General features: G+C 41.1%; 3 protein-coding genes across 3 annotated transcripts; 2 read left to right on the top strand and 1 right to left on the bottom strand.

The window, feature by feature from the left end:
- Positions 1 to 3,213: 3,213 nt before the first annotated feature.
- LOC116261596 (uncharacterized) lies at positions 3,214 to 5,856 on the top strand. The gene is made up of 2 exons (XM_031640434.2): positions 3,214 to 3,984; positions 5,066 to 5,856. Exons 1-2 carry the CDS (start codon positions 3,339 to 3,341, stop codon positions 5,746 to 5,748), a joined length of 1,329 nt encoding a protein of 442 aa, XP_031496294.1. The 5' UTR covers positions 3,214 to 3,338; the 3' UTR covers positions 5,749 to 5,856.
- A 2,738-nt stretch (positions 5,857 to 8,594) lies between these two features.
- On the top strand, positions 8,595 to 9,307 carry LOC116261497 (uncharacterized). Its single transcript, XM_031640281.2, has one exon. It carries the CDS (start codon positions 8,660 to 8,662, stop codon positions 9,215 to 9,217), a length of 558 nt encoding a protein of 185 aa, XP_031496141.1. The 5' UTR covers positions 8,595 to 8,659; the 3' UTR covers positions 9,218 to 9,307.
- A 257-nt stretch (positions 9,308 to 9,564) lies between these two features.
- LOC116261496 (protein ANTHESIS POMOTING FACTOR 1) lies at positions 9,565 to 14,212 on the bottom strand. The gene is made up of 11 exons (XM_031640280.2): positions 14,118 to 14,212; positions 13,786 to 13,877; positions 12,181 to 12,281; positions 11,971 to 12,071; positions 11,819 to 11,885; positions 11,639 to 11,738; positions 11,435 to 11,551; positions 11,226 to 11,363; positions 10,939 to 11,023; positions 10,194 to 10,243; positions 9,565 to 9,992 (listed from the first exon to the last, which is right to left on the bottom strand). The coding sequence occupies exons 1-11, from the start codon at positions 14,122 to 14,124 to the stop codon at positions 9,849 to 9,851; spliced, it is 1,002 nt and encodes a 333-aa protein (XP_031496140.1). The 5' UTR covers positions 14,125 to 14,212; the 3' UTR covers positions 9,565 to 9,848.
- Between the last annotated feature and the right edge of the window lie 10,666 nt (positions 14,213 to 24,878).

The raw sequence follows: 24,878 nt of genomic DNA on the forward strand, positions 1-24,878 counted from the left end.
ACCCGCCTGACCACTGCCCTCAGTAATGATCCTCAACAATGCATTTTCGCCGGCAGAGCCTGGCCTTGAAATTAAAATAGCAGCTAATATGCTATTCCGTATCCCCAACCACTCCACCGATGAGCGTGTCCGAGTGTGTGTGGACGTTGATTTTGCCTTATAGAAATCGTATGAATGTTGTCTCACATTAAATGCATTTTAGTAATCTACCAACTCTTGGCAAGTACTTAAAAATGATCAATAAAATAATTTGAACGAACAAAAGCCTTAAATCTATGCTGTAAGATTCTTCTTATGCTGAAACAATTTACAACAATACTCTCTTTAGAACACACACTAAGAGGGGAGCGAGAATTTTTTTTTTTTTTTTTATCGATCACTAAATACATGGTTAACAAATTTTTCATTGACTATTGTGGCGCTATTCCATATAACTGGACACAAGTTCACCTAAGTTTCAATACTAACTTAACATTTCAAAAAGTAAGTTCCGTCGAGCATACGCCCAACAAAAACCATACCTCCCCCTGCCCCTGACACACACACACACACATACTTATGCTTTTGCTTCCAAGAAAAAGACATATCTGAATTTCACATGAAAAAAAGGGGCTTTAGAGAGAGATGCGGTGAAAAATAGTTAGACAATGAGCACATGATCATCAAGCTCTTGTCATTCTATGAGAATAAAGGAGGACAGATCGAGTAATGTAGCATATAGAAATAGGAAGCTCAACTCAACCCCTAAATTGCTACTTTGATCAATTGCCATGTTAATTCATCTCATCTCCCTTTGATAAATGCAGGCAACAGATCCCTTTTGAGGGAGGATACCTCCAGTCTCTTACCCAAAACAATACAGCATCACTAAAAGTATGGATTCTTTATGCTTAAAATAAAAATGATGACCATATTTACTTGATTCCAGATTCCATGTCACCTGTCGCAGTTCTTAGAGGCCATTTGGCAACTGGAACAGTTTGTTAACACCCCCTTACTTCTTTCAATGTAGGTTGGGAAAGGTACCTGCTAGGGGCTAAGTTAGGATCTGCCAGATCAAGTGGTTGGATTAGCTTAACTTGAGCTTAGTAATGTTTTAAAGTTTTGCAGCATTAAAAGCACGCACCAGTCAAAGTGTATGGCTTCTTGATAAACTAATATACGAACCTAGTCTGTTTGCTCCTAGTAGGTGGGCTCGATCGGTAACACTCGTGCTGGTTTCAAGCCCGTTAATCCACTAATTTGGGTGATACTGCTAACACATTATTGTATATTAATGATGGATGCATGACATTTTAGTTGAAGGGTATCTCACTCCCTACTCACTTCTCCTAGACCCGGGCATAAGGCAAAGAAACTTCAGCTTCTTAGAGAGAGAAAGAGAGATATTAGGGATGGTAATTGCTAGACTGCAAGCTCAGATGGCCATTAACGTTTTTGTTGCTGGAAATGGAAAAAGGGAATCAAAATAAACAAAAGGACAGTATTAATATGGAAGTGCCAAGAACAAATCTGATCATGGCAGTTCAATTGACTTGACACTAGGGATGTCAATAGATCTGATTTGAATCGGATATCCGACCAAATCGATTCGAAAAATCAGATATGAAAAAAAGTTAATATCTGATTAAGAAATCGAATCGAATTTGGAGATACATAAATATCCGATCATATTCGGATCAGATTTTAGATAAATATCATGTATCTAATGCTATTAAATTTTAAAAATTAGCAAAAACTAGTTCAAAATTAGATTCAGATATAAATATAAATATAAAAATTAAATTCGGATCAGACTCAAATTGTAAGATCAGATTTCGGATTTGGATATGACTTTTTTTTTATTTGAATTCGAATTCGAATATGTAAATATCTAAAAAAATGGATATGATTAAGGATATATCCGATCCAAATCTGATCCATTGACATAACAACTGTGCAACTTCGATACAGCAAAATTAAAAAGAATTGAGGAGTGGAAAGTACTTGGGGCGGTTGAAGGTTAGCGTTTAATTAATACCTTCATCAGTCTATTGTGTTATTGGTAGATGAGCTAGCTTTGCTCTACAGACCCTACAAACTACTTGGCGTCAATATCACACAACTCATTATGAACTCATAATTTCTAAGAACATTACAGCTAGATGTCTTTTATTCGTATTAAAACACATAAGAATGTGTACTCTTAACAAAGAAGAGGAAAGCGAGTGTCCCAATGACGTTGGAACAAGTGTAAGCAGCAAAAAATGGAGCCATGACTCAAAGCAGGTATGGCATCTTGGACATCAACACACACCGAACGCCTACCTGTTTGATTTATGCAAACATGAGCATGTGGGTGGTTGGAGACAAATGAAGACCAACCCTGATTCGATGTAGGTAAGCCAAACAAAGTTACAAAGCCATGACATGTTTTCTCTCTCCTGAAATAATGTTTAATTTTGAAATTAAGTTTTTTGTTTAGAAAATTACACGAGATAATTAGCAGATCGATGGCATCATAAAATTTAACTCATTATGTAGAAATTAAGAACACGAGACAATCAGGCGACGATTGTTTTTCTCAAATTATATGTAGATTTGTAGACTAAAAATGGGATAAAAAATGTTCGAAAGCGAATGAATTAAAGAAAAAAAGTAGGTTTAGGTTACTAGTGAACCAACGCTTGACAGGTTTTCAAGTCAAAAAGGAAGAGAAGGATGAGGACCCACGACGGCCCGGCCTTCGCCGTTTCTCCTCCGACAGCATTCTGTGGAAGCGGAGCAGGAGATGAGGCGATCGGTCGAGAGTGGTAGAATGGCCGACGATCGGTGGGGCTCTGTGGCAGAAGAATCCGGCGACGTCGGTCGGACGTCATGGAGGTTTTAGTGGTGGGGGCAATGATCGATCGCTTGGGACGGTGGAGGAGTTGGGAGTAGCATTTCTTTTCGGCTTCTCCTTGTCGTCATCTGGGTTGATCATGTGATGCATGTAGCTGTGTCGCCTCCCTGTGGGTGGTTTTATCTTTAGGGAGCTGTTGAGCCAACGTTTGACAACAGGTCAAGGACGCCATTAAAATAAGCAAGCTCATAAACAATGAACCCACTCTCTCTACTCCTCCCGAGAAAGTGTTGAAATTTATGCCACTTAAGTAAAATGCGGTCCACACCAACTTTTACTACTCCGAGAGTTGAAAGAGAGAGGGCATGTGGGAACACGGTTTTCAGACTCTACACTCACACACACTTTCTCTCTGCCCACGTGCCTGCTCTCTTTTCTAGCTCCTATTTTATCCTGCAATCGAAAACGGAGTAAGCAGTGACCGTCTCTTCCCTCTCCGCCTTTCTCTGTCGTGAGCATGGGAGGAGGCCCGACCCCGTCTCTGCTGAGGCTTCTCCTCTCGTTCTCCCTCTTCCTCATCTCTACCTTCCTCCTTGCCACCCCTACCAGCACCCCATCTCGCCACCAGCATAGCCGCCACCACTCGAGCTCCAAACGGCGGAGGAAGCCAGCATCGCCGCCGTCGCCTCAGAGACCGTCTTCATGGGAGCTCTTCAAGAATTTCCTCACCTGCAAGCAGGTTGAGCTCGCGCATGTCCACGACCCCACGACCGCGAAGAAGAAGAAGCGCGTCGGCTCGGCCTCCGCCAGCAAGCGCGGGTACGCCAAGCTGGCCTCCTGCTCCTCGCTCTGCACCATGAACGACGTCGCTGCCAACTCCAGCAGAGGGCGCGTCGTCCACCGCTCCGACTCGTCCTCCTCCCCCGAGCCAAGCATCTCCTCCAGCCGCCGCGAGTCGGCGCCGCTGGTCCCGGCGGCGAGGTCGGCGTCCTCCGGGAGGGGGATGCCGCTGAGGAGGCTGTCCGGCTGCTACGAGTGCAGGGCGGTCGTCGATCCGAGCCGCTACCCGTCGGCTCGGCCGTCCATCTGCGCGTGCCCGGACTGCGGCGAGGTCTTCGTGAAAGCCGAGAGCCTCGAGGCTCACCAGGCGGTCAGGCACGCAGGTAACTATTAAATTACTAAAGCGAAAAAGAAAAATTGAAAAGCTTCCGGCCCAGTCACGTTGTGTTCGTTCCCTTCCCTCCGGGCTGAACCGAGCCGGACACCAGCTCGGCTGGCTCTCTCCATCTTGGTCTTCCTCCACATGACTGCATGATTGAGAGCACAGTAGATTGTCGCTCTCTTCTGCTTTATGCCGCTGACTAGAAATATAGCTCTACCGAGGACGGCCATCCCGTAGCCAAATTAAGGTTACATATTATAATATGCCTTTCGTTTACTCGAAGCTTTGTTTTCATCTAGAAAATACTTACTCAAAACCCAATATTATGAACTACTATAGTCTTCCTATCTCAGTTGTTTCATTTAGTTGGTCTTTGATCATGATATGGGTTTTCCCTAAATAAGTTATGTTTTTAATTTCGAAGTAAAAATATCACGTAGAAACAATGCTTACCTCAAGTGCAAGTGAATGAATCATAAATGCATCTTCCTTTGCATTTATGCTAGGCAGCTTCATCTTCTTCCCTTAAACTCCGACGACCTAAATCAATTTTCGTAGGCGGGAAGGTTTTCTCACAAGGGGAAGGGCAGAATTCCGGGAGAGGGTAGGTTGGGCAACTTAAGTTACAGTTCTGGAATTCGCTGGAGCCAACGTGCAGTTGCGCACCTCGAGAGCCAGACAGGTTGTTCTGAACGGGAGAGTCTCAGACATTTCGGTGGTTAGATAGGGGTATAGTCGTCCATAAAGCTTTTTCGAAAATTACTAAAGAACATGTAGTCAGGCTCCTCTCCCAAGAACTAGTGCGGATCCCGATATCCGCTTTGCTCTTTATATTACCGGGAAACGAGAAAAAAATTTACCGGGAAAACCAGGCGGGAAGAAGTTTACCGGAAATGACTGAGATGCCTCCGGTGGTTTCCGGGCAGCTTTCCGACTGCCCTGTCCCGCAGAAAAAGGTAAGGTTCGGAAAAAGGAAAAGTTGGATTCTTTTCCCAAAAGTTAAAATATTTGAGGAAAAGGGAAATTAAGGGGTTGGAGAAGGATATTTTGGCTAAGGAAAGGGTGTTTGGGATATTTTGCAGTGTCGGAGCTGGGCCGCGAGGATTCGGGTCGGAACATAGTGGAGATCATATTCCAGTCCAGCTGGTTGAAGAGGGACAGCCCGCTCTGCCAAGTGGATCGGATCCTGAAGATCCACAACACGGCGAGGACCGTCCGCCGGTTCGAGGGCTACCGCGATTCGGTCAAGTCGAGGGCGAGCCGCCGGAACCCTCGGTGCGTGGCCGACGGCAACGAGCTGCTCCGGTTCTTCTGCACCACGTTCGCCTGTTCCATCGGGACCCGGGGATCCACCAGCCTCTGCGGATCGGGCCCCAGCTGCGGGGTCTGCAACGCGATTCGGCACGGGTTCGGCGACAGGATGGCCGGCGGGAAGGGCCTGTGCACGACGGCGACGAGCGGGCGAGCGCACGACTGTATGGAGACGACCGAGGAGGAGAAGGCGGCCTCCCGGGGGCGGAGAGCGATGCTGGTCTGCCGGGTCATCGCCGGCAGAATCCGAAGGGGAGGCTCAGGCGCCGCAATTTCCGTCGACCCAAACGAGGTGGTGGATGATGACGACGCCGGCGGGTTGGCCGGAGAACGGTTCGACTCGGTCACCGGACCGACGGGCGTCTACTCGAACCCGGACGAGCTGTTCGTCTTCGACCCGAAGGCCATCCTCCCCTGCTTCGTCGTCATTTACCGGGTCCAGGACAACAGTTGAAAAACGAGGCGTTCTTATTTTTGTAAATATGTAGATCTCTGAGGGGCATTTCTGTACTCGCGCTTTCTTGTGGCATTTTAACTAAGTCTAGTAGTTAATCACTAGCAAGCACACAACTGTGATTCGATATTTTCGATTAGTCCACACCTTTGCCCATAGTCTCAATAACGAGCCTATTGTTTTTCAAATCCCCGATACCAACTCAACTTTTGGTGACATTGTGGAATAAACAACACGCCCTAAAAAATTGCGTACAAAAAGTAATCTGCGAGGCTCGTATTCCAACTAGCATGAATGTCGATCCATGCGTTAAAAGCAAGAGCCATGTCTATAGCTTAAAGCAGAGTACGATCTTTGATGAGAGAATATGCCGTTGGAATGCATAAAAGGAACGTCGGGATCCCAATGGATACACACAACCAAGAAATTCTGGTGCCAAATTTTTAGTTTTGGATTCAGAATACCATAATTAAGACAAAACAACATTTTCTATGCGATTTTATGTATAAAATCCAAAGTCTTTCATAATAGGTTTATTTTTTTCTTGTTTTTAAAGGCGCATCTTTTCCATTTTGAATTCACTACTCCAAAATCAAAAGAAAATACTTTTCTAAACGATTTTATGTATAAAATATTCTTTTTCGCGTTGCAATTACCTGCTATGTATGCTTGAATCATGTGGAACATGTAGCTCTTTATTGAGCATTTGTCAAAAAAGTGAGTTTCATTGAGACCTTGGGCCTAATAAATCAAATATGTCATTTCATTATAGCAGGTGGAATGCGAGTGCTCTTTAAATTGAGATCCACAAAAAATTGAAAAAAAAAAAAATTTAAAGTACAGGTAACCGCCAAATGTAATTTACATTGTTTCATTTTTTTCTTCAATGAAAGAAGAGCAAGGGAACAAAATTGGGTGGCTACTATTTCTTCACCTTTTCCTCTATCTGCTCTTTGGCGCAGTGGAAGGGGCAAGAATTCACATGGCTAGGAGGAACTTGTTATTTGGAGTATCAAACGAACAGCTGTTTAGAGAGAAGACTTACTACACAACTTACTTTTATTATATATATATAACAAACAAGTATTTCAAGGTAAGATTCCAGAGGGGAAAAAATTGCAAGTTCAAAGGAAGGATAAGGATGAGGATGTGGCATGTGAAAGTCATAGAGAAAAAATTTGTTAAGAGTTTTGAACATCTTGGCCACTTCTTTCACATTTGTATGATTGAGGGAAGCATTTAGGAACGGGAAAACGGTCACTCGCTAAACGCCGAACTCCAGGCATAAGCAGCACCCGAGTGTAGGAGCATGAGCTGTAGGCAATGATCGCTGCCCGTTGACTCCCCTTGGAAAAGACGCCCACCGCTCTTTGTCCATCACAATATATATATATATATATATATATATATATATAGTTTTTATTTTCAATAATCAAGATTTATTGGAAAAAAAAAAAAAAACTATGAATGTCGCAAGTCAAATGGAGTCGTTGCTTTTTTCAGCTTGGAGTACACAAAAGTTATGAAACATCATTCCGTTTATATATATTATATGCCTCATGTCCAAAGGGTTTAAACAATCGGGACATTTCTTCCACGCAGCGCAGGTACTTTGTGACGAAGATGGCGATACGAATTAAAACAAAGTGTTGAAAGCTGATGCTAAACAACAATGAATCAACTGATCAAATTTCACGAGAGCTTTAATATTGGCTGTCAAATCTGATGATGATTATTCACTTGTTGTTGACATCTATTCTTGTGGTTAGCTTAGTTAGCCTCACGTGAGTGTTTCTCCTTTCTGCATAATGCCAAAGTAACCATGAATGCTGAGATGAAGAGCTCTAGGCTAGGGGCTCTTATTTCGCAGCATAAGCGGTTGACACTCGAAAGAAAGACTTGAACTAAGACGGTTTGCCACGATGATAATGGTGCTTAGTTTCTTGGCAGCAGTGGAATGAAGAATAGATTACATATCCGCTTTCAACCTTCCAATTGAGTGGCGGATGGACATTATTTTTGCATGGCATGCGTAGTTTGGATCTTCCTCACATGTGGTATGGCGTCTTCCTCAAGTGGGTACCAGGCAGGCTGATCAGTAGTGGGATGAGATGTGACTTCCATGGAGGAGTTGCTTGCCTTTTTTTTTTTTTTTGTTAGTGGGGGTTCTCGCTTTCTTGACTTCCAAAGGGCCTTACGCCTCTTGTCTCTACCGTTTGTCTTTCACCGTCGTTTCCAAGGTGAAACAATTCTGCACATCTCTCTGATAGCTAATTGTCAGAGCAGAAGAGGTCGGAGATTAGAAGGTGCCAACTGCTTCGGCAACCTTATTGGTGGAGCTGATACGGAAGTACAGGTTTACTTGCGTGTCCGTTTGCTGGGGAAAAATTTATTCCAGATAAGTTTTCATGGGGTAACTTTTGTCCCCTCAAGAAATTGGGCGCTGTTTTTTAAGTGAAGTGAGGGGAAAAGATGTGATTCCAAAATAATTTCGCCCAAATCTGCCAATCTTCACACACACATGTAAATATGCATCTTATTATGTCTATTTTTAGGGCCTTCTAAAATCATAGATAAGAGTATATTTTTCCCTTTTTATGACCGTTTTAAAAAGCTTGAAATGTGTATCGTTTCTTAGTTAGTTGGAGAATATCAATTACATTATGGGGCGTTCTTCAAATTGGATCTGGACATAAACTACAAATAATATCCAAGTCCAATCATTGGCCGCGTCCTAGCTCACCGATCTAATCCAAATATCCTTTATTCAAGGCCGTCGATTCAGGGACCAGGACACGGACCCGACAAGGTCCAGGATCCAACCGATCGCCATTTGATCCACTGCAGCTCGCCCAACAAGATAACGACATTAACTTGGGTGGTGCAGAGACGGAGAGAGGGGAAGAGAGAGATGGAAGCCCGAGCCTTCCATGCCTTCTCCCCCAAATCGGTTTTCCTTCCAACCAACCGACCTCTGAGGTGTCTATCTACCCTCCCCACCATCGCCACCACCAAGACGAGACGCCTGCGAGCCCACCGCATCCGTGCAGCCAACACCCCAGAAACCAGCCAAGACCCTGCAGCGGTCGACCCTCCACCGGACGGAGGCGCAAATGGCGACGGCAAGGAATACGCCGCAGCATCAGCAGCAGAGCCGATGGTGGAGATCAGGTTCAGGCGAGGCACGAGGAGGAGGGCGAGATTGTACCAAGAGGAAGGTGCCAACCCACCCGTTGCCCGGAAGCCGCCACCCAAGGACTGGGAGTCCATGACTCTCTCTGAGAAGGCGATGGAGCTGTACGTTGGAGAAAAGGGCATCCTCTTCTGGCTCAACAAGTTCGCCTACGCCTCCATCTTCATAGTGATTGGGGGCTGGATCCTCTTTCGGTTCGTTGGGCCATACCTGGGCCTATACCAACTCGACGGGTCTCCCTTGTCCCCCACTGACGTCTTCAAGGGTTCGTCATGACAGGGAGCCCCTCTTTCTTCCCCCTCTGTACGCTTGTTTCTTTTCATGTGATGTGAAGATATTACAGAAAGTAAGGCCACTTTATGTATACGTCATCGGTCCCATCTTTCCATGATGTGGAGTGAATGCTGCTCATGTGGCTGCCATCTTGAAGACGGATGAAATTGCACCATGATGGTAGTGATGATTTATTAAGTCTTCATGATGATACAGTGCTTTTACACTCGTTCATTTTCGAAAACTCAGAAGCGTGTCCTTACCATGTCATGCGCCATTTTGGTTTTCTGCCAAAACTCCCATGTATCACACTCATTTACCATTGTCACACGAGTCATCATCTCTAAGGATACAAGAAAACCCAATTTTCAGTTCTTTACATTTCCTGGACTAGTGATAGTATGTACAGGAAGAGCACCTTCAGTGCTCCCAATTTTACAATTTCGTTTTCAAGATTGTGCTAGTTATGGTCGCTAGTGCAGAAGGGTCTAGAAACATGTATTGAGAACAATGTCAATGTGAAGACACGATCTCAGAATTTTTCCTATTTCATGTGATACCTTGGTTGGACAACAATTAGTGGCAGCCATAAACAAGGTCCACGGGTACACGAGAATGTACACTTTCTAGCTTCCTATTTTGTTCCTAGCATAGAGCTCAGTTTGCTTAGATCTGGAGTCCAGAATGACAATTCAGTGGAGCCGGTGGCGAACATAAGAGCTCCCGATGCCCATTTAATTACAGGAGGGTCACTTTCAATGCTTGTCCACGAAGCAACCTGCACATACAGTAAAAGCACAAGATGTAGTGATTAATTGGAAGCCACAATCACGACCTCGTGGAAGCTCATCATCAGGATCATCATAATTGGAATTCCACTAATGGATTAGTTGGCTGGTTGATCAGATACATAATTTTGGTGATCGGCCAGTAAATGACGGAAGAATGTTTTTTTTTAACAAGAATGTGCTCATGTTACCTCTTTACCAGTCCGAACACTCCACGCATGGACACTTCCATTCCCTGAACCTGCAAACAGAAGGTCGTGAGAAAGGCTAAAAAAGAAAAAGAAAATCCTCTTTATTCATTATTCGAATAGGCTTCTTGAGGTTGGAAAAGTAATACTTGTTCTTTTATAACAAATCAATGTTGATTGACCCGCAAATAAACAATTCCAAGTCCGTAAGGACCAGAAAACGGTCTGTTGAGTTAACCCGAAAATAGTTGAATTTGTTGAGGTCCTAAATTTATCTCAACCTAGTCTCAGATCGAACCAATTCAACCCAACTTTGTGGGGGCTTAGCAGATTATGCCGACAAAAGGCTAACGATATAGCAAATTTATGAACTATATTTCAGAGGGGTAAATAGTTTAGCTGGCACGCAATCCACAAACCTATCATCGTTGGAAGAAAAGTAGCAATAATCTTGAGAAATGAACCACGTGACACAACATTGGACGCCACGGCTTGACATTTTATCGGCTTGGAGACAAATAACAACTTGTATAACTAAGGCGGAAGGAAAATTTTTGGTCCCTTAGGCCAACGACTAAGATGTAAGATGAGGGCACGTTGCACCTCAGCTGAAAACCATGTCATTGACAATACAGACCTTCAGAGAAAGTTAAGCAGTTGACCAAACAAACTAACTATCGGAGAAACAAGAACAAACTACCACGCTCAATGATGATGAGTGAGCAAGATCAGATTAATTTGGGCTTACCAGATATTACAAACATCCCATCGGGGCTAAAGGATGCTTCAAGAGTGCCACCACCTGTAACTGGTGCAACTTTGAAACTTGAAAGCTAGATAAAATACGATAAAAAGTCAAAATTTTGTCACCAGAAATTACATTTTCAAGAAGAGAAACTCTCTCTCTCTCTCTCTCTCTCTCTCTCTCTCTCTGTGTTTCTCTCTCTACACATACATGTACGCATGCTTCTTATGCAATAAAAGGAAAAAAAATTATAAGTGAAAGAACCTCAAATGTGACAAAGTAGTACTCACCAGTGTTCCATTGAAAGAATCAAGCACATGGATATATCCATCAACGGTGGTTAGAAGCATTAGCCTCCCGTCATTACTGAATTTCACTACATGAGTTTCAGATTTGTCTCCTCCCACAGAAAATATATCAAATGGACCCTATTAAAAAATTGAGTTATTAGAAGAAGCTGGTCAGAGATGCATCCCAACATTGCAAAATTATCACTTACCTTTTCATACCTACGAGCATCAAACATTCTTACATATCCCCCTTCAAACGCAATGGCGAAGACCAAACCTTGATCATCATAAGCAACTGCGGGTCTACCTTGTACACGCAAGAGACCCTAGATGAAATGAAGAGACACCACATCATCATAATGTTAACCATAATGGGGGCAGAATTCAGAATCAACAACCTTTAAAGCATTTACCTGACACTTTTCAGTACGTTGATCCCAAAGTAGTACAGTTCTATCAAGAGAGCCCGAGATAAACCATTCTTTTCTCGAACACAAGCTGAGAGACACAACCCTAGCAAGGGAAGAAAAACAGAATTCAGAATCGTTCAAGTAGGAACCCATGTAACGAATAAGCTCCCAATCATAACCTACCTGTCATGATGACCTTTGAAGTATCGCAGGTACTTGTTGTCATGCAATGAAAGAAGCCGCAGAGATTCTAAATCAGTTATTTCAACAATGAGAAGTTTTAACAACAAATATTCTGTGCATGTACGATAAAGAAACATGCTACCACTTCATACCATCCCAACCATTCTTTGAAGAGTATATAACAGTTGTAGGATGAGGAGTGAAGCAAACAAGATCAACACCATATTTTTTGCTATTAATAGTTTTCAACATCCTGCAAACAAAAAAAAGACTGTCAAACACACACACACACACAAAGAGAGAGAGAGAGAGAGAGAGAGGGGGGGGGGGAGAGAGAGAGAGAGCGAGAAAGAGAGAGAGACGTGGCATTTCCAACGTCATAGAGGCGGATTGACTCATCGTCGCTAGCAGTAACCAAATAATTTGCTGTCCTGTGGAAGTCCAGTGAACTGATCTTGCAATTCTAGGAATACCAACATGAATGTTAGAAGTACAATTTTATATCGGGTTGATGAATAATACATGAAATCTACAGTCTATGCACATTACTTAAGAATCTATGATCCATATAGAATGAAATTTTGACCGAGACAATAAGGACATAAATTTCCCAGGCATCAGTAGTCAAAATGTTCATATAAAAAGAAACAATCATGTTATACTCTCATTAGCAAGCGGTGCCGGCCTTTATCATGTGTTTCTCCTGAAATGTTAGAATGCAAAAGGAGCTTGCACAAGGACATTGTCGCTAAGGCCCTAAGCAACATTTAGATTGAGTCCTGAAACTGTTTCCCATTCGCACGATTAGTCAATTAGCATTCCATGTTGCTATGGTACCAGCAGTCTAAAATCAAAATACCCTCAGTTGTTTTGAAAGAACTTTATCCTACTTTTTTGTATCAAGGACATTGAAAGTGAAAGATTTACATAGCAGAACAATAAATGGTCGCACCACTTGATATTAAAAGAAACTCAGAGACGCTAAATGCAAGTACTTGTCCAATCAAAACTAATAATCTGCTAGATAGGTATTTGCTCAAGAAGTCACGCCGCATATTAAGTCACAGGTGATAGTGTCAACTACCCTTTGTTTAAAACTTCAACACCTCGCTACCATGAAACTCCTTTCCAGTGATGCACCACCCTATTCTCCATAACCAAATTACTCATCAGACCTGGTCTTCAATCTAGCAACACCAAACTCGCATGCTACTACATATACAATCAGCAATCTGATTCACAAGAGGAAACTTCAGAATACTGAGTACTTTTAGATGATTCTGGTTCACATTTGTAGTATTGGCATCGCTGGCTCACCAAAAGCATACGGTTGTTTAAATTTATTAAAAAATTTAACTAAAGCTTCCTATTCCTAAAATGAAAGCACTGTTTTCTAATGCAAGACGTCTGCTTTGTAATTCGTTTTGTTGCTTAATGTCGCCCTCAATTGTTATCTCCTAACAACTGAATTTAGCGATAGTGGTCCTAGGAATCGTGCATACAAATATCAATTTATTGTCACATTCATAAGCATTGTTGTATAAATAATGAAGAAATGACCAACAGCCACTACAATCAAAATCACAAATCTAGATTGAAACGAGGAAATAAAGGGTTGAATAGTTAATAGTTAAAATCAACAAAGAAAAGAAATGCAATAATTGAGCAGAGATGGAATGCTATATTTGCTAATGTCAACGTGACCTGTAACCATATTTTCGAGTCACCCAGTGCATAAGAATTGGCTAGTGGATCTCACAAACTCACAGCACAAGACAGTTTTAAGAAAAACCAATGAAAGAACCCAAACAATTAAGCAGTGTCCATAGAAACCAAGATTTACATATGCCTACATCCAGATGTTCCTCTTTCACGAGGGAGAAAGTCCCACATTTCAAACCGAAAAATGGAATAAACATAGAAAAAGGAGTGGCAGGCGACGGAAGGAGATGAGAAATGCGACTCACATAATCTCTGAAGATCAAGCCCACATCCATGCATTGCAAAACCTCCTCCGTCAACTCCACCGAAATCTTCTCCTCTCTTTCTAGTTGACCCCCTTCATTCCCACCAACAACATCAAGGAAGAGGTCAAAAAAAGAAAAGCACGTCACCGAGGCGACGGAGCAAGGAAGAAGAAGAAGAAAGAAGAAGAAGAAAGAAGAAGAAGAAGAAAAAGAAGAAGAAGAAGAAGAAAGAAGAAGAAGAAGAAGAAGAAGAAGAAGAAGAAGAAGAAAACCCTAGCAAAAAGAACCAAAAGGTGCAGAAAACCGATAGAAAGAAAACCCAAATCTCTCACCTGGCATGATTCCGAGATCTCAACCAGAGAAAAGCGCGCTCAAGCCACAGACAAACAGAGAGGGAGCCTTCTATGATGCTATCTGTTCTCCGTGGCGGGACACAAGAAACGGAAAGACCCCGGTGCGGGCTTAAATACCCGGTTACGGTTTACCGCCTCCATCCGGGTCGAACTCCTGAACCGACCTTGATACCGGTTCTAAAAGAATCGAGTCGAAATCAGGCTTGTTGAGGAGTATGCTGGTTATTCAACCTGGCTCGGTTCGGCTTGGTTGACAATTGTTATTTGTTAGTACAATATTATCGTTTTATTATTTTAAAAAATTAATAATTATTTTAATCAAACATATTGAGAAATTTGAGTCGATGTCGAATGAATACAACCCGGTAGCCCGAACGAATCTTCGATCTTTCAACGAGTTTGGTATTTAGATCTTAGATACCGAGCTCAGATCGGCTATAACAGGTCTCCTCTTGACATCCAACCCGGGCTCCGACTGGTTGAAAGAAATTAAGATGATAGATTATAAGAACAAGTACCAAACTTTTCATACATGGAAAGCAAATTCATATGCAATACAACTTGCAGATCTCAACAATGGCTGTAGTGACTGTAATAGGTATTTGGGTTCATGGGGTCTCGAGGCATGACTTATTTCAACGTATCAATGCATGAAAAGAGGCGGCCGAATGCAAGCCTAACTGACTAGAAGTTAACAGATTTTCAGCTGAAGATATTGGCTAACATGTGACTAAATTACTGAAGCTGCAACTCCGCAGGAACATCACCTTCATCTCCACCACCATTGTCATGGCCACTGGTTGCCTGATCCACTTCCGGCGACACCGCCGACTTATTAAAGAACTCTATGCAATCTGCAATTGCCTCGTTGTAGTGAGAGTCCGGCCGGCATTGCCATTCCCCGTCGCCAGGACAGACTCGGGTCTCACTGCACTTGGAAATGGCAGACAGCATGATCAGCCTAAACAGGACCCCTCTCAGCCTCTCCCATACTGAGAATGGAGATACACCAGTGCGTTTCAGCAGAGGCATGCAGAGGCTCCCCTTCATGCTTCTTCCTTCCCTCTTCCCTCTCTGTCTCTGCAATTTCCCCTCTTCCCCGCAATCCATGTTTCTTCTGTCACTTGTACCGGGGAATTACAGATATTTATATGGAGTTGCATGGCCTTGTTCACATGGGGACATGTGAAATGCCTTCAATTTTTTATTTCTCCTCTTTCATTACCGGTTTTTAAATTCAAAAACCTCAATCAACCGACTTTTAAATTGACAGTTTGTGGGTGGGATTGGCTTACACAGTGGCTTCATAGCAACAAATTCCACCAAATTAAACATTGGTAACTATGAGCGCGTTTGGTTTCCAAGGAACTAAGATCTCATTTAACGTGGAACCCACTTTAAATTCCTGGTTCTACAAACTGCAGCATTAGGCACCACGAATTTAAGAGATGCGTTACTCCTGAATTTCAAAAGGGTTCTGCATTGAGGTCCGTAAATTATGCAAGGATTACAAATCAATGTAAGATCCCTGTTAAGGATCATAAATATAGGAGATCCTAGGATTTGAGAACCCAAGATCTCATATCAGCTGGAACATGAGATTAGAGGTAATTAAACACCCCTTAAGAAAAGTTCAAGGCTTAATGATTGAAAAGAAGAAGATGAAGTTCATCAAAAACGTCATTTACCGTGCACCATCAAGCTTCTACGGGCAGAGAAGTTTGCGCCAGAAAGATGAAGGCAGCTTTTTCTATTGAAATCAACAGATATACTGTATAAAATCTTATCCACGGATTTTTTTTTTTTTTTCATCAGAGAAGATGGTGGGACATATGTGGGCTTTCTTCTTAAGTTTTCCAGATTTGTTTTTCTTTTAAGACAATATTCTTTCTTTTAAATATGGAATTCTTATCTTCTTTCAAATCAATCAAGCTCCGGAGATAGTTGGATAAAAAGTCTGGGGAATAATAGAATTGCATCAGGAGACACATTTTCTCATGAACAGACAAGGCTAAGTTCAAACTCCTCATATATTAAGTTTCAGATAATCCACCAGATTGACTACCACTATGATATAGGCCTGTGTCGACAATCATTGCCATGCAGAAGACATCTACTGGTCCAAGTCATCTGTTTATTGCAGTTGGATGAGATCCCACAGTGTTATGAAGATAGGGAATGTAGAATCCGCTCTCATATGAACTGAGCCATCCATATATAATCTTGGGTATATTGTGAGGAATGCAGATCAAGTTACTTGGTGGTATCTTCTGCCAAAAGTAGTTTTCGTTTCAGTCAATCACTGTAAACTGATCCGATCTGCTCTAGATCAACGTCAAGTTTCTCAATTACTCCTGTTTCCGACCCACCAAACAAAAGTAAGAAGTCTAGCTTCCATAAGAGCAGAAAGGAAACATGAACTTTTTCATCCAGAGTCCCAGGCTTCAAAGGGAAGTACAGCAAAATCAAGAACAGGGGCGCCCACGTAATTAGAATCACTTACACTGGCGAGCGTGGTAGCAGAGGGTCACCATACCTCAAAAAGTTTTGACATTGATCTCTACCAGACATGTGATTGTTAGCCATGGTGCAACCAATAAACAAAGAAAAGCCCATGGCACGATAATCTATGCTGCTTGTCGATTAACCATGGCAACTCTACTAGTACCTTTCTTCTTTTTCTTTTTGGGGAACCGTGCTTCTATAGCTTTGTGTTTGTTGTCTGCTCTACGATATCAATGGTTGTCCACTTATGGCGTTTAGAGAGTCGCCATGAGCTTGTGTTTTTTGCGGTATGTTTTTTTGCGGATTGTTTTTGTATTTAGGGGACCTCTTATCCCCAAATTTTGTTATATATTCCCATTTTATCGATAGAGAGTCGCCATGAGCTAATAAATGTGTCATTATCGTGTTTCATACAACGCCACTTGACCAAAGATTTCCCAGCATTAATTTGTTGTGTCTTGTAAATAAACAACCTACTTTGTGATTGCTCGACTAAGTTGCTTGGCTACTTATACATTTTGTTGCGTCGACTAGGAAGTTGTAGACAATGAAGAAATTATGTTCATCAGAGATATAACATAGTTGTCGTTGTTTTGTATGTAAACGAAGCGAGGAGTTGAATGCATTATACTGCAAACGTGGATTTGATTTAGTAGCCATGCAGCCGGGTCACTATCTTATTATGATGAGTAAATATTATACTTGGTAAAGATTCTTTGTTATATTCTTTTGTATGACGAAAAACCTGGCTGAAGTAGTTTTGTCTAGACATGTTTCTCTTGATCCGTTTTCGTTAGTCATCTGACTCATCTGTACATGCCATTGTTGCTTCATGTTCCTTTTGTCTTCCCCCTTCCCTTCTTTCTGACCATGCTTTGCGTTTTCCTTCTCCAACTACAACATCCATTTTATTGCCAGTAAAACTATTAAATAGTTTACAATAATTCTATTAAAGTCAGTTGATGGGATCCAGATTGAATTAAGCTGTTTCTCTTTCGAATTGCAAAAATTAGAAGTTTGAATTATTCAAAAACCCAAAAAAAGTAAAAACAAGAAAAAAGGTTCACAAATTCCTCAAGTCCTGTTAAAAGAATATGAAAAAGAAGCGAGGAGTGATTTCTGTAGTCCAATCAATCTGAAACACAATTAATATTATTAAATAACAATATCGTAAAATACTTGAATATAATTAAATATGTAAGCTGAATACTATAATCAGACTTTACACCTCTGTCACTATTTCGATTCGGACTGCCGGGAATCAATTTTTTTCGGAATTACCAGATCTTCTGAAGTTTACAGGTTGACGAATTTATCAAAGGTATAACACCATATCTTCCTCTCCAATGAAAGAGGATCTGCCCTGTTATTAAATTAGACATTTTCAGACAAAGCTGGTGTAAGACACTTAGTTTGCTTTCCTTATAGGCTTGTACCATGTTGATGCCAGTCCAACACATAAATCTTAATCAAATTGTTCTGAGAATATTTAACAAAATTTTTTCTCAATCACATTTTTTTAATTGGTTCACTCAAGTTTCACAGCTAGGCGTATTGGCCACACGCAATCAATATTCATTTTTCCCAGGTAGCCCAGTGAAGATGGTTGGAGGATGGTAGCTGTTTATGTGGCTTTTTCTGGCATTCATTGATTTTTTTTTTCTGACTTGCGTTGTCGTTTTTGCTCTCTGTTTCTTGATTTGTGCACAGGGAAATGGGCACCAGGAGGGTCTGGCTCATGCAGCAAGATAGTGCATGTGTCATCGTCCATTTTGATCAACACTCTGGAAAATGGGCAGCCAAATGACAAAACTCAGAAGATTGCATAATTGATGTTGTCCCATGCAGAGGAAATTACAATGCAGAATGTTAAGGACCGAATGGTGTTTGGTGTATGAATTTTAATAACTCTCTCCTCTCCCACTCTCTCTCTTACAGACACACACACATGCAAATGCAAATGCAAATGCAAATGCATGCATTTTTTTCTTTTCAGAGTCGAGGGGAGTAGGAAACATATGGATCAAAATAGTTTGTGGAAGACTTACCTAACCTCAACAATTGTTATGTTTCCAATGATCAAAGGAGGCCAGATAGATCCATTGTGAAAGTTTCAAAATTTTTGTTTTAAAACTAGAACAAGAAAGAAGCTTCCATCACTAGCTGCACATTAGCAAGTTCTAGTTTGTGCAGTCTGCCTCCGAGGATTTTCCCTCATCAACTGAGCATACATTCAGCTTGAAAAATCCAAACTGCATTTGCCATGGAAGGCTAAAACCGTTCGCTTCTAGCTCAACTCATCCTCGATAATTCCGTAAAACTTTTCTCATTCACAAAAAATGAACTGTTCAATTGGGGAAATCAGTAGTTACGAAAAACTGTGAGCTGCCAGATGTAAAGTCTACTCTGTCTGGTATTAAAGGGGATGGTAGGACAGGAACCGAAGGGTTTCCGATAGCCTTTACTCTCAAGAACATTAGCAGATTGCGGGGCATTTTGTCTCAAAAGAAGTGACTGATTTCTTGTTCAAAGGGTGCTGCACGAAGCGTGCCATTCTCTGTGCACAGCAAGCAAGAGGGCATGAGTTCTTTTGGACCAAGACTGGGGAAGATATTGAAACAGAGATGTTCACAGAATTACCCAACTGATTGGAGTCTTATTTGCCTGTTGGTCTGGAAGGTCCAAGTTGAATGTCTAGCGAACAAGCAAGGAAAGGAAGGTGTAAGGTAAGACGGCAGAGATTCAGAGTTCATGTGGAGTGGAAATGTTACAGTACGCCAGATATGAGATAGATCTTCAAAAGGACATGGATATTTTTTCAAAGGGAGATTAAATTAAGAAGAATGCATCACATATCATGCTTATACCCAAAACTATATATGAAGCAGGAAAACTAGAGGAGGTAGAACTATTGCACTCTGAAACTACATTTCAAAGTTATTGTAGAACGTTGTTGTCAGGTTTTCAATATGGCACCTAAGTTAGCCTTATGAGAAAGTTCTCCCAAAGTAAAGCCATCAAATATTAAGTTTGAAGACGATTTTGACTCAGGCTTCCTACTTCTCACTTCCCTTCTTGTGTTTCCGCTTACTAGTGATCTTGGTAACTAATGGGTGTCATCAACTCGAAGTGCGGAAAAATATTGACTTGCCTGTGTGTCAGATTTCTTCAGAAATGATTGTCCTGAGATTGAACTGTAGGCCGAACTCACTGTACATCTCGCAGGAAGTGGGATTTTCTTGAATCCCTTTCAAAGCAACTCTCCACACCCGTGGTCTTGTTCGCACTCGATGGGACGAACTATCTTCTATGTTTCATCGCGAAGTTGAAAAAATGTTGATCCTTCCATCTGCACCTCATAATCACTTTAGAGTTTATACTATATTGATTCAATTCACCATCTGCTTCAGTACGCTACACTCAGACCTGTCATCTACTTCGGAACAAATTTCTGTTCTCATGATGGTTAGCAAGTGGTTGTAATTTCTGAACTTAGGTTGGTCTCTCACTCAACTTTGTGTTGAATATTATAAAAAGGACTGCTATTCAGGTGTCAGAGAAGGCAACTGATAATGGCGAAGATTCTAGGTGATGCAAGACAGACTGATACCGACGATAATTCTGTTAAAATATCGTACAGTAAAGAAAGTGATAAGATCATGGGGAGGACTATAAATTGTATCAACGGGGATTTGAAAAATACATACTGAAAAGCTTTTTCTTTTGCTTCCATTTCCTGTTTCTTGCGTTCAGCGATGCTGTCTTCATTTTTTGGATATGCAGTTGTACAACTTGAGTGGTAGTCTGTCTAGTCCTTGACTAGAGCTGTCTTAACGAGTCACGGAAGGGGTAAAACCCAGGTTGGTGAAATTTTTAACGTTCATGGCTCATCCCCAATTCATGAACATGAATAGACTTATGAGCCATCCATCCATTGCTGAACCAATTGCAGAAGAGGACCTTACAATAACAAAGAGGATTGATTCACTTCAGAGGATCGAGAATTAAGAATGAGGCTGAAAGAGGCAGAAGACATGAGATGGAAATATAGATGCCTTAGGTGTCCTGTATAGATTATACTCACAAAAAAACTTCCTCGGGTTTTAGAGACAGTTTTTCTCGGTATGATTAAGAAAACCAGAAAAAACAGTAAAAATAAGGTAAATTTTAAAAATCTAAGAAAAAATAAAATAAGTGATAAACTAATAACACAAACATAAAAGTAAATTTGCAACAAATAAAAATTTTAAAAACACGAAAAAAGAGTTAAAAAAAACGTTGTTTTTTAAGTTTTAAACGGCAAATTTATTTATCATGTTTTTTTTTGTGTTTTCTTCGAAAAACGTATTCTCTGTGACTATATATTATAGAGATGGATCCGAGTCGTATAATCTGGCATCTGGACATTCAGGGCCTATGGGGTCCAAACCCAATAATTCCTGCATCTTCCCCTAATTATTTTCTTCCGTTTGTTTATTAAAAAAGTTACCACAGTACATTTTTGCACAAAGCATTCCATGTTTAATTTATTAACCGATCTCTTTTGAACATGACAAAAGAGAACCACTTTTTTCAACTTTTACCTACTTTAAGGGGCAGATAGAACCAATCATATGACTTTCGCTTTTGTTATTCCACTGTAAATAATCATCTTGGTCCCCTTACATCATTCACATCCATTTCCGCGAGAGGTCGGCAGAAACATCGAAGTTGCCTTTAATTTTTTAGTCTGAACAGTCCCAACCTATCTTCCCTTTGAGCTCAATATATAAATGTGACCATCCTCCTTGCATCATTTGAGAGAGAGAGAGAGAGAGAGAGAGAGAAGAGAAGAGGTTCAGTTTGGAAATGTATAGCAGAGGGAGCTTAGTCAAACAAGTGAGAGAAGAGAGAAGGATAGGTGCACACAAGTTGAGTCTGTCACCCACGAAATTGTTGGGTCGAGCAAGGAAAGCACTCTCCAGGTTCATATTTTCACTGCCCAGAAGATGGCGAACAGATTCTGACAGGAGATCAGTCGGCCACAGTGTTGCTGCTAAGGCTTTCCATAGTCCCTGCCACTACTCATCAATTTCACACCGCAATGAAGCCATTGCAGACTGCGTTGAGTTCTTCAATCAGTCTTTCAAGAGTGGTGCAGGGACTAGCCATGAAGGGAGCGACATGGTCTAACTCACCTTCAAGCCTAGCATCTTCTATACAGAGGACGTGTTTGGAGATATGGCAGCAAATTCAGAACTTTCATTTCAAATCCATTAAAGTTGAACAAAGTTCCGACCAAATATGAGTAGCTACAAACACTCTTTTCCTTTCTTGATTTTGTCCATGATAGTATGTATGAAACTGAAAGAACGAGGGGCTCTCCATCTCCCTGTCACGCAACGAGTAACCATATCGTAGTTCTTGAAATTGGTTCTTGCTGCACTAGCTGATACTCAAAATCTCAGCCTGGTTTATATCTGAAATTGTACATATGAAACTACAAGTGTTAAGGAATGGAATATTTGTCGTCTGAACATATCTCTTGGCCAAAGTTCAAATCCTTGCAACCAGACCCCTATGCAAAGAAAATCGAGCCATTCATATTTACTAACATGATTCAAAATTTCAAAATCCACCACCATCAAAGGAACATTCTAAATCACATTTTTATAGTTAAATTTGGTTAAAACAACTTTAAACATTGAGATCCAAATGATAATTTCAGCCTTTTAATGAACTAAAGTTTCAATCAATGCCCGCGAGGATCCTAGCATAACTGGCCAGGTTAGCAAGCCAGTGAGAGCTTGGATGTTAGTTAGATTCTCATTGACACTACCCTTGTGAACTGCAACACTGTGGTGAACACTACTCTCAAGTTGAAAGAAGTAACTGTAAGTTCATCAAAGACTTCTCCAAACCAGGGCAGTGGGGTTCTCATCCTTTCACCCGAAGTTTCAATGGATTTAGTGATTACGTGCTAGTCAATCATGATATAGTTTTAGTTTTGCCTCATGATGGATTAAACCTTCCGGACATGTTTTGGAATTTCAGCCAACATCCAGTGCTCAGCCATAACCTGACAAGAAAAAGGAAAAAGATGGTCCTCATGTTTCAAGAAAAAAGATCCAAGCCTACCATCCAATCCCAAAGCGAGTCATATCATCACAATTTCATTTGGTTGTCACTTCCATCTTCATCCTTATTATGGTCAAGCCTTACACCGACTAGCTGAAATCAGCATATTTTTTAAAAATGTATGGAGAAATTGGGGACGGCGCATGCAAACAAAATGTCGTAATCTATTTTATGGGGAATAAAATGTTTTGGACAAGAACCTTCCTGTTAATGGAGTCAATGCTGAATTCTTCTTCCTGTTCTTCTGAATTTGTATTTGTCTCATTCAGTGTTTAGCTGCCGCTTCATCAAAGAAGAACAACTTACACTTGTCCTCATAACTTAAGCTGCTCAGCAATAGAAAATGGTGAATAGAACACCTCTCTTCCTGCTTAATCTGCTCCATTAGAGAAGCCCAGTGTCTGGTCTGTTTCATTGTGAAATCAATTTCAATGGTTTTTTAACATCTCATCTGATTCATAATGACGATGATGGGGATGATCCGGCCTTTTTGCTTTCAAGCTCTCGAGATGTTGCTTTCAAGCTCTCAAGTTCTTCAACAAAGAGATAAGGCTTTGAATCTTTGATCTTCACTAGATTTCTTTAGCTACTTCTGTTTCGTCTGGTCTACCTCTGCTGCAATAGTGGCTAAGTACATTTCCACCTTCATTTGAATGCACAAACACCTGAGCCGCTCAGATCAAGTACTGATTTGAAGGCAAAGAATAATATATTGTAGTTTGAATCGATCACCATCATTGGTGTTCATCAGCACCAACTCAGGTGGAGTCACAAGTTGTAGTTTTATAGGATTTATAGAATGATATGCAACTAGTTGGGAGCTCAAATCAAGTGTCATTTTGACGAGAAGGAAGGGATGTTTAACTTAGTTGGAAATCACAATTATTGGCAGTTTTCATGAGTACCACCATTGTAAGTGGAGGACCCAGAGGAAAGTACTTTTTCACGACGGCGGTAGGGACAGATTTCAATTACCTAGTACTTCTAGGAATGTAAATGAGTCAGATACATCTGATCACTAATTCAATTTAAAATCCATATAATTAGATTTGATAAAAAAAAACACTAATTGGATTGGGATTCGGTATGTTGGATCTGATAGAAATCTCACCAGATTACATATAAATGTTGGATCTTATGTTGCGAAGTTGCTCTTGTAGATTCTCTCAGTCAAAGAATTTGTTTGATTTTGGAACCTCAGCAGCCTAGGTAGGTTCCAAATTGGTTTCATGCAGAGAACCAAACTGAACTAAATCAATAGAAGAAGAGTAATCCAGGTATGACATTGTCCGTTGGATGTAACTGGGTTTCGAGCCAGAAAACTCTGGCTAAGCGGCACTAGTTATAAAATTTTAAAATTTTAAAAAATGAGAAAAATAATCCTTGTAAAACTAGAATTGGACCCCTTTATAAAAAAAAATTCTAGTTCCGCCCCTACTTATACATGGAATTCAAGATTTATGAACCCTGAATTACATGTCCACCGGCTAACTTTCATGCCAATTAATGAGCTTCCCATCAATGCATATGAGGTATGGAAGGGACATTCAAGATCTCATTGGCTCGATCAGTAGAAGGATAGGTCGTATGCAGCTTTAGATCGTCACTTTATTCTCTTGAGTTGTTCTGTAATAATTGATGATTTTTACCATTTTCGCTCCCTTTGTTATCCATGGAGCAAGTACGCAAATTCTGCCCCGTCAAATTATAATGAAAAAGTTACAAAAAAGACGCATAATGTTTAGCTCATAACAAATAACTGCTCAACTTTCAGAAGTTGATAAATAGATGTTTAACTTTTGAAATAAAACTCTCCAAGAGCTGCTCATTACATTCAATATATATTAATATAAATTGATAAAAAGTATGAGCAGAGGTACCCATCAAATGGAGTGTTGTGTATCTATAGTTTACAATTCAGATGAGCAGCGCCCACAGGAATTGAACTGACAACTGGACTTTCAGCGGAGCTAAGTCCTTTGAGATAGAAAGGTTGTTGAAAGAGTCAGAAGGTCTGATAGAATCTGAAGTTGTAATCACATGATGTGCGGCCACGTGGAGGTGAATGAGGACTCCGAGGAAAAAGAACCAAGTCAGGATGATACAGATCAATCAAAT

This window comes from Nymphaea colorata, chromosome 9 (genome assembly GCF_008831285.2).
Source record: "Nymphaea colorata isolate Beijing-Zhang1983 chromosome 9, ASM883128v2, whole genome shotgun sequence".
Lineage (NCBI taxonomy): Eukaryota > Viridiplantae > Streptophyta > Magnoliopsida > Nymphaeales > Nymphaeaceae > Nymphaea > Nymphaea colorata.